Source organism: Onychostoma macrolepis, chromosome 22, assembly GCF_012432095.1.
Source record: "Onychostoma macrolepis isolate SWU-2019 chromosome 22, ASM1243209v1, whole genome shotgun sequence".
In the NCBI taxonomy this organism is placed as follows: domain Eukaryota; kingdom Metazoa; phylum Chordata; class Actinopteri; order Cypriniformes; family Cyprinidae; genus Onychostoma; species Onychostoma macrolepis.
The window spans coordinates 9,696,207-9,706,925 of NC_081176.1; the positions used below are offsets into that span (position 1 = coordinate 9,696,207).

A 10,719-nucleotide genomic window follows, 5' to 3' on the forward strand; every position below is an offset into this window, starting at 1 on the left:
GATCTTCAGACAAGCTTGTATTTGTAAAGTAATGCAGTCTCTGAGGGGTTGAGTAAATTTGATTGCAACTGTAGGTTATAATTGTGGAAAATAATGCAGAAATTGCATTTGTTGTAGTTTGTTCACCAATATAGAGCTTTACCCTGCTATACCGTGAAAAGGGTCTGTTCAGGCCTAAGATTTTTATTTTATAGAACATGTACTTGTATGACAATCTGTGTTATAAGGAAGAATAACATCTTTTAAATAGACTTTCAGACTGCAGTATCACTGAAGAAGGTTATAAAGCTCTGTCTTCAGCTCTGAGATCAAACCCTTCACACCTGATAGAGCTGGATCTCACAGGAATGATCCTGGACAATCAGGAGTGAAGCAGCTCAGTGATTTACCAGGATCCAAACTGTCAACTGAAGACACTGAGGTGAGACGTGATGAAATAATGCAAAATAAATGATACGCAAGTGAATTAATTACCTTATGTATAAATATATTATATTTAGGGATGCACGATGTTGGATTTTTGCCGAAATCCAATATGCAGATAATTTAACTCATTTTGGCCAATAGCCGATGCCGATATATAATTAATTTTAATTTTGGTTAGTTTTAACAAGAACTTATTTGTTAGAATTAAACAACAATGAAGTTATTTTATAATGACAGTACATTGAAGATTTGAAAATAGCTATAAATAAACTATATATTAATCACTGCATTTTTTTTTTATCAGAATGATGCTGTTAACCTTAACATTTTATTTTATGATTTAAATGATCTAAGCAAAAGAGTTATAAAATTCAGAATTTTTAGAGCTCATAATTTGTTTAAAAATATAACACATTACACATTAATGAATGAATAATTAAATATAAAATTATGTAATTTAAGTGTATGTTTTTTTTGTCATGTACGCTATAACTTCTGACCTTTTAAATCAAAACAAAATCATGATTATGACATCAATTACTGCTTTATTTAATAAACACAGTCTAAATATTATTTGTGTATTTTCCTTTCATTTTATTAGAAGTAGGCCGACAGCGCCCCCTACAGAATTAATACTCCTCACCGAGCGTGCGTTAGGACACTGATTCCAGGTATCCTGAGAGGATGGGCAATATAATTTATTTTATTACATTTCCTGAATCCAAACAAAACAGGAGCAAAATATCCCTAATCATTCAACCCCAATCCAGATGAAGACAAAAACGTTTATTTTCTGGTTGTCATACAGTCATTAAGTTACAATGTTCATCTGCTCGAGCAGAACGTTAATGTTATCTTGTGCTTCAGCAAGGTATCTCTGACTAAAACTAGCTAACGTTAAAGTTAGTGAGTCCATGCTAATGTACAAACCTTAATAGTGGACTGTTCTCGTGTCTTGTACAGTGTAGGTCAAAAACACATAAACGAAGGTCTACATTTCACTGTTTCTTCATATTAAACTGGTTAAATGTACATTAATTTAATCGTACCCTGCGATACATGAACAGTGTTGATCCTGCATGTTGTCATCCGCGATCGTGATGACCGACAGTAATATGAGACTTCTCCCGCTTGCATTGTGATCTAACCCTCCTTCTGAGTTACCCACCGTATTTATTTTAAAATATTCTATAGGCGCGGAGCACGTGCGCACACACACACACACACACACACGCATTCAGTGTCTGAACCTGCAGTTCCTCTCATAATGAGCAGAATTGCTGTTGCATCAACAGACATCAGTTAAATAAAACTATCCAGAGATGATCTAAACCCAGATCATGTTCCCTGTTAGTGGATCAAGTGTTTGAATTCTGCTACATAGCAATAATAATAATAATAGTAATAATAGGAAGATCCGGCATCAAAAGATCAACGAAATATATTGCTGTGAATGCTTAGCTGTCACAAGCTAGTTATCTCTTTGCTAACTTTCCTCATCTCCTGCTTAAAAGCCAGAAAGATCTTGAGATTTTTGAGAATCATGATCTAGTGAACTTTTGCCCCTGAGTTTCTTTTAAATAATTTATTTTTGACGCTTGTCTTTCTTTTAAAAAAATAAATAAAAAAATGTATTTTAAATGTTCAACTGTTAACTTGAACTAGAGGTTTTCATTACAAACAGTGTTTGATAATCTTTAAATGTTTTGTGATGAATTGAATTGAACATTGAATTGAATCCTGCTTCATCTTCTCTTCTGCAGGTTTGTGGGTCCTGCTGCAGATGAAGCCTGTCAGTATGTGACTGGAATTGTGGGTAAAAACCCGTTACTCCTGAGAGAGCTGAATCTGAGTTTACATAAACTAAGAGACACACGAGTGAATCAGATCGCTGCTCTACTGCAGGATAAACACTGTCAACTCAACACACTGCTGTGAGTATCTTACATCATTTCATGTCACATGACTAGTAATGTTACAGTAGTCTATTTTAATTCTCATTTGAGTTCGACCCCATGTTATAAAGCTTGGAAGAGGCAGGACATTTTTAATATAACTCTGATTATATTTGTCTGAAAGAAGAAATTCACATACATCTAGGATGGCTTGAGGGTGAGTAAATCATGGGGTAATTTTCATTGTTGGGTGAACTATCCCTTTAAGTGCACAGGGGTTGGAGAAAATAATGTGAACACATTAGAAATAGCCAGTATTTTATTAATGTGTTTACCATCGTTGTCTTTAATACAGCTTCCAACCTTCTTAGAATAGATTCATACAACTTTTAAACAGACTTCAGTTAAATTTTGTCTCTAACTTCTGCTGTGACTGCTGAATGTGATCATGAATACTGACTACAAACTGAGGATTGAAGACAGAACAGAACAGCTGATGACTGACAGTCTGTGTTTGTTTATCGGTCTGGCTAATGGCACCGGCTACAAAGCGCAGTTAAAGTTAAGTTAGGGCCACAAAAGCGCACATGTGCAGTAACGTTTGTTTATGTTGTTGTCGTTGAAACCGTCTATACAGAAGTTTGTCCAGTTAATACAGTGGAACAAGCTCTTACTTTAAAACTGCACAGTTCAGTCTGAAGCGTCTGTCTAAACATTTGAAACATGAGCTCATTTCTGTCCGCTTCACTTGTTGTCCATACAGCAGGTCAAATACACAACCCAATATCCAATAATTTCAGTTAATAATACCAAAATTACACAAACATTTCACTTTTATCCAGTGAGACAGAACTGTTATCATTGTGTTTATTAATGGGACGCAACAGAATAGTTCTGTGCTGCTGTAGCAGAACATATTCATAGTGTTTATTGATGCTCATATCATCTCTCTGCCATCAAACCACCAGATTAATGAATGTCTAACACAACCGAACAGAACCGGTCCAGACTGGGCTTTATTCTGTGCAGGCATTGGTTCTTCAGCCTTACCTGTTTCAGAGAAATATTACTGCACTTCACATCTACACCCAGACAAACCTACAATTTTATTAAGATGTGCAAAGTTGAATCCGTGTATCAAAGCTGATCGAGTCACTGGACAGAGCAGAGCGGATGTGTTTACGATGTAGTGATGTGCAGACCAGCATCAGTTTAAGCACAAATACACAGCAGTCACAGCTTTTATTTTAGACAATATGCTCAGTTTTAGACACAAGATGAAATGGGAATTATAGGAAAGAAATAAAAAGATATGAAATATTGGTAACACTTTATTTTAGGGTCTCTTAACTAGTTGCTTATTAGCATGCATATTACTAGAATATTAGCCATTTATTAGTAGTAATTAAGCACATATTAATGCCTTATTCTACATGACCTTATTCTACATCCCTAATCCTACCCAATACCTAAATATATTTTACGTATATTATTTTCAGGTTTTAGCAACATTTTATTTATTGCACTGTATGGTGTTAACACATGATGAATTACTCTCACATGAACATAACGTGTCTGATTCATTGTCTTTTCTCTTTCTGTCTTCAGTCTGTATGGATGCAGTATTACAGAGAAACAGTGTCTCATCCTGACTTCAGCTCTGAAATCAAACCCATCACACCTGAGAGAACTGAACCTGAGCTGGAATAAACTCGGAGACTCTGGAGTGAAACACCTCAGTGATCTACTGATGAACACACAATGCAAGCTGGAGAAACTAGTGTTAGTATCATTATTACTCCTCCTAGAGCTTTAACTCTACAGACTCCAAACTCAGCCCAGATCTTCAGACTGATCTCGCCGGGTGTGCTATATCTTTTCTAACTGATCAGACTTATGGTTTTCATAAAACTGAAGATTAAAAATCATAAAAATCCCATAGACTTACATTGACGGAATGTTCAAATGAGCCAAGACTATTCAAACTCCAACTGTCAAAATTCAAACTTAAACTCCCAGAATCCTTTGAGACTCAATCAAGCTTCCTTCTATGTACTATTTCTAACCCATTCAAACTCATTCAAACTCATCTATCTAATATTTCTAATCTATCTATCCTAGCGACATGCTAATCATGCTAGAAAAATGCTAATCCTTACTAGAAATATGCTAGTAACATGCTAATCAAGCTAGCAACATGCTAGTCACTTGCTAATCATGCTAGAAACATGTTAGTGACATAATAACGTTAACTAATCATGCTAAGCTAATCATGCTAGCAACATGCTATCACTTGCAATCATGCTAGCAACATCTTGGCAGTATGCTAGTAACATGTTAATCATCTTTGAAACATGTTAGCGGAATGCTAATCATGCTAGTAACATGCTGCAATCATGTTCACTTAATCATGCTTAACATGCTAGTCACTTGCAAATCATGTTGGCAACATGCTAGTCACTTGCAAATCATGCTAGCAACATGTTTAGCTAGTATGCTAGTAACATGATAATCATGCTAGAAACATCTAGCGGAATGCTAATCATGCTAGCAACATGCTAATCATGCTAGCAACATGCTAGTGACATGCTAATCATGCTATAAACATACTAGCGACATGCTGGTCACTTGCTAATCATGCTAGAGACATGCTAGCAACATGCCAGTCACTTGATAATCATGCTATCAACATGCTAGTAACTTGCTAATCATGCTGTAAACATGCTAGTGACTAGCTAATAATGCTAACAACATACTAGTAACACCTTAGCAACCACCCCGGTACCCTAGCAACATGCTGAGTAACACCTAGCAACCAGCCCAGGTATCTTAGCTACTGCGTAGCAACACCTTAGCAACCACCCCGGGTACCCTAGCAACCAGCCCGGGTACCTTAGAAACCACCCCGGGTACACTAGCAACACCCTAGCAACCACCCTGGGTACCCTAGCAACACCCTAGCAACCACCCCAAGTACCTTAGCAACTGCATAGCAACACCCTAGCAACCACCCCGGGTACCCTAGCAACACCCTAGCAACCACACTCGGTACCTTAGCAACCGCATAGCAAAACCTTAGCAACCACCAGAGTTAGCCTAGCAACCATCATAGCAACCACTCTAAGGTCCTTAGAATCTGTCTATCTATCTATCTAAAGTCTATCTGTCTTTCTGTCTATCTATCTATCTATAATCTGATTCTATCTATCTATCAAACTTTAAGCTTTTAAAATTACTTTAAACTTCAAACTATTTCAGACTGAAACCAATCAAACTTAAAACTTTTAACATTTTTCAAACTTAAACTTTTGAAACTTCTTAAACTTTTTTAAAACTTTTCAAACTTTAACTTTCTGGTCCGGCTTTCTCAAGCCAACTTAAAGTGTGTCTCGACAAACGTTTTCATCTAGTTAATAGATGCTGACTTTTCCATTTGTTGACATGACATGGTTAGATTCAGATGGTAAATATATATTATGTTGGGTGTCCATTTTAGAGATAATCACCATGTTTAGAATGAAACATCACATTTAAAAACATGAATCATATCATATAGTAAAATATCATTTGTTACTACTGCAAATATATATTCAGTTATTATTGGATCTTCAATACTTTCAGAATCTTTACTTATTAAAGTTATTTTGTTTCTGTATTTTAAAATATATTTTTATATGAATATATTTGAATGACAGTATATTTATTGAACAAAAATTATTTTATTTTTCAAAATAAGCAGAAAATAGTACAAACTTTGCTAAAGTGATTGTTTTGAACAAGTATTAACTTAGACATTATTTTAAAATCATTATTTTATCTGAAGTATTTGTATCAATACCGTGTGGGGGGTAAAAGACCCCTCTTGCCTCCTCATATATTTATACGATTTTTAAAGAAAATAAACAACTTGAATGATTTATTTTCACAAAATCTGTTGCTCCATTAATGTTCAATACAACGTATATATTTTTTCTGCAATTATATATTTTAGGCGAGTGAATAGCACAGTTATTCTTGAGGTGGGCCTTTAGCCCCGTTGTACCCGACTCTTAAAATGTCTTTAGATAAATTATAATTCAGAAACACAATTTTCTTGATTTCTCACACTTAAACTCAATTTTCACATTTTTAATGTTATTTTATAAGTAGTTCTATAGTTGATCCTATATTTTAATCTACTTTGTTAATCTTTTTTTTCTGTTTTTGTTTATGGTCATATAATAAGGTTTTTGGCAATGTTTTATTAATTATTGGACTGTATGGTGTTAACACATGATGAATTACTCTCACATGAACATAACGTGTCTGATTCATTGTCTTTTCTCTTTCTGTCTTCAGTCTGTATAGATGCAGTATTACAGAGAAACAGTGTCTCATCCTGACTTCAGCTCTGAAATCAAACCCATCACACCTGAGAGAACTGAAGCTGAGCTGGAATCAAATAAAAAACACAGGAGTGAATCACTTATGTGACGTACTGAAGGATTCACGCTGTAAACTGGAGAGATTGAGGTCAGTAACATTCACATACAAGAATCAAAATGATTAAAATCACTTCAACAGTTTAAACTAAAACACTTTATACTCAATATCTCACGATGAGTCTGAGTTCACATTATATTTGTGTAAAATTCTTCACTTTAATGATTTGTTTGTAAGATGATCTCTTCCTCTGTTTGTCTCTTTCTAGTCTTCATGGCTGTGGCATTACAGATGTTTCTTCTTTAACTCAGTCTTTGACAAACACAAAAGCTCTGCAGTTTCTAAAAGAGCTTGATCTGAGACGCAATATGATTAGAGACTCAAAGCAGCAGCTCATTGATGTGCTACGAGACTCAAACTGTAAACTGAGGTGAGTAAACTTCACTTTGTGATATTAAAGAGATTCATTTATGATATGTGAACAAATATTAACTTTCAAATATTTGTGAAAAGTTTATAAAATTATCATCAAGCTTTATTTCAAAGGGTTTGTGTCAGAATGAAATGTAAAGTTGATAAATGTTTAACACAAAGAAGGAAAGAGAACAAAAGCACACTGTCACAGCTTCATACAGCAACAGCTGCTTTATTAATTACATCAGTAATAGTGAATCATTACAGTCTGAAATAGATTTGTTCAGATTGAAGGAAAACGCTGGTAAAATCAGTCAATACTTTACACTTACTTTACTTTCTTTTATTTACTGAGAACAATACAAACATGTTTAAACTAGAGGACAAACAGCTTTAACAAGTGGAACATTTCACTGAAAGGTTTTGTTTCAAAGCAAAATCACATTTGTATTTGTTCCTCATCATTTATTATATTTGGCGTACACACGTTAGTATGTGTTTCTCTTTATATTGACTCAATAGAGACACAAACAGAATGCAATTAATGTTCTGAATGTATTATATTTAAAACACAAATACTGTTTCATAAATACGTATTCAAAATCAAGTATAATTAATCAGATCACAGGATTTTAATGCAACTTTTTACAAAAAAAAAAAAAGTTGTGATTTGAAATATAGTAACTCATTTGTACTTTGTTCCACTGAACTCTGATCATATTCTCTTCTGTTCCACCTTACAGTGTAGATACACATCCATAACCAGAAGTCCCTGATAGAGATCCATCACCAAAAGATGATAAATGCTGTATATCATAATTTGAAGTCGTCTTGAGAGGAGCAGTAAACATCAGGTGAAGATCCACAGAAGAGCTGCACTACTGCGTCTATGAGGAGAAATAAATGTGTGATAAATGTGTAAATGTGATCCATACACGTGAAGAGACTCAGACTTTACAATGAAATAATGCAGCATGTGTGTTAGAAACATGATATTGAATGATTAATGTTGCTTTAGTATTCAAACTAATGATCATTTTGTTTAATTTAAAGCTGGAACAGAGGAAGAAGCTCAGATGAGTCTGTCTGGCTCTTCAGTTTAATAATATTTGTATTAAACTCATCCATAATTATTCAGATGTTTAAATGTGATTGTCAAGTGCAGCACTTAAATGTATCTAAATATATTAAGCAAATCTTCAATGTGAAATTTCCATGTTACTTAAAACATTTACATGATCTCTCTTATATTTTATACACATTGTTATTCTGTTTGTTATATTAAGTTAGTTATGTGTCTGTCTGTTGCTAACAATCACAAATCCTCTCATTACAACAAAAGCAGAAACACAATGTAAATAAAAGATGGATTGTGCAGTTTTGACAGATGAATTGATTAAAACGGGAGTTTTCACACACAGTGAGTTTGTGCTGAACTGACTGACAGCTTCAGTGTTTATAAATGCTGTGCCTTTTACTCGAGGTTTGTGTCGTTTTATTCACAATTTGAAGAAAAGTTTGTTTTTCATGAAACTGACTTCCTACACAAGTACAAAAAATGACAGAAATCTATTTGTAAATGTTATAATGCTGATTGCTGGTCACTATTCTGCTGGCTATGATGGTAATTTAATGTCTTTTTAGATTTTAAAATAAAAGATTTTTGTCATCTTTTAGTTTTACAAACGAGGACAATCTTTGAAGAATTAACAAAATATTTTTGGTCATAATATTAAAATAACTTTTTTTTTCTGAGATATCCTCGTCTCAATCTTAATATTAACAAATGTGAGAGATTTCCACTGAAGAGTGTTAACTTTGAGGAGATTGAAGGAATCTGTCGAGGAGGTCAGTTTTGATGTTAACAAAATACTCTTAAATGATCTGATGTTCGCAGGCAAATCCATTTAACGTGGTGTTTGATTTTTAAACAACTTTTCTCCTCCTTTTTTATTTGGAATAAATATCACACAAACAATAAAAATCCTTTTTTAGACATTGGTTTGGGACGGTCAGCTGTTGAATAGATTCTCAAAAAAAATATTAAGTGCCATATTTCAGCTGAAGAATATTATATTGTCATGTCTCTGTCAAAATACTTTCTCTGCTCAGAAATCAGGGCACTTGGTGTTAGTAAGTCTCCAAATATTTGTTTTTAGATAAATTTGATTTAATTATTGAAAAGTGCAGTAGCCAATCAGTTAGATTTCTCTTTGTTAATATTTCTTCTCCTCCTTCAAATGTTTTATGGGTAAATATGTTTCCCTCATTTGTGTGGAATATTTTTGGAAAGTTCTTAGTCATTACTGTATAACAAATCAAACTAGAGTCATTTAAGCACCATAACTCTTATAATATCATGTCGGGGCCAAATCGTTATACTCTACAGTTTTTCTTCTGTAACAGACATCAGATCCAGATTTCAGTTATGTATTTATTTATAATACATAACTAGGCATGATGCAAGGCTAATAATTCCCCCAAACTTTGTTTTTCTAAATATCTAAACATTGTCAACAACTTTTTGCTGCAGTAAATCAAAATTATCATAACATCACCCATAACCCTTTTACTATATACTGTTTTTATCATGTGTAGCAAAGCTCAAGGACGCTCTACAAGGTACACCAATACAACAAATACTCATTACAAAGAAACAATTACAGTGGACATTGGACATTTGACCAATTCAGTAACAAAATAATGAAGTTTAACACATTTAACACATAAACTGTAGTAAGGACATAGAAATAGAAAACACATGGGACAAATACACAATGCAATTTAGTGATAGTGTTGATTAAACAAATATGTTTTAAGCTTTGATTTAAATTCACTGAGAGATGTGACTGTTCTGAGTGTCAGGGGCAGCGAATTACAAAGTTTGGGTGCCGTGACAGAAAAGGATCTGCCGCCCATTGAAGATAGGAAGAACACAAAAGGCACACAAAGAAGTTCTGAACAAGGAATATAAGAAGAGAGTAGGTCAGAAAGATAGGAAGGAGCAAGACCTTTGAGTGCCTTAAACGTGAGCAGAAGACTTGTGTATTGCACGAATAGATTCAGGCAACCAGTGAAGATGAAATAGAATAGAGGTGATGTGAGCAGATTGTTTTGTGGAAGTTAACAGTCTGGCAGCAGAGTTTTGAATGTACTGCAGATGAAATATGGAGTGAGCTGGTAAGCCAGAGTAAAGAGCATCACAATAGTCAAGGCGAGTGGTAATAAACGCATGCACTAATGATTACGCATCTTTTCTATTGAGGAAAGGATTCAGTTTTTCTCTACAAGGAAAAACTTGTCTTTTGTTTTTCTGATTCTGATGCAGGATTTTGAGGACGGTGGTAAAGACAGGGATATGTAGATGAGCTCAAAATATTAGAGAATAAATTACACTGAGAGTAAATAAGACAGCTGTGGTATTTGTCATTTAAACTTATATTATATTAAAAAAACAGTGTTGTAAATCTTTAATAAGGGTACAGAAAGCAGTAAATAATGAAGAAGACTCTAAATTCATTAGTCAGTCTAATATTTCCTCATGTAGGATTTAAAATACATA

General features: G+C 34.0%; 1 protein-coding gene across 10 annotated transcripts in view; it reads left to right on the forward strand.

Moving 5' to 3' along the window:
- The window catches only part of LOC131530151 (NACHT, LRR and PYD domains-containing protein 12-like), a 67,461-nt gene extending 58,822 nt beyond the window's left edge, over window positions 1–8,639 (forward strand). For 5 of the 10 annotated variants that reach the window (XM_058760274.1, XM_058760276.1, XM_058760273.1 and 2 more), the window contains 5 exons: window positions 2,190–2,360; window positions 3,930–4,103; window positions 6,660–6,833; window positions 7,012–7,173; window positions 7,999–8,639. In XM_058760274.1, the coding sequence (XP_058616257.1) occupies window positions 2,190–2,360; window positions 3,930–4,103; window positions 6,660–6,833; window positions 7,012–7,173; window positions 7,999–8,050 (733 nt within the window). In that variant the 3' untranslated portion in view covers window positions 8,051–8,639. Of the gene's footprint in view, window positions 1–2,189; window positions 2,361–3,929; window positions 4,104–6,659; window positions 6,834–7,011; window positions 7,174–7,900 lie in introns of those variants that run through there. The other 5 variants (XM_058760275.1, XM_058760277.1, XM_058760279.1 and 2 more) reach the window with 5 other exon arrangements.
- The last annotated feature ends 2,080 nt before the right edge of the window (window positions 8,640–10,719 follow it).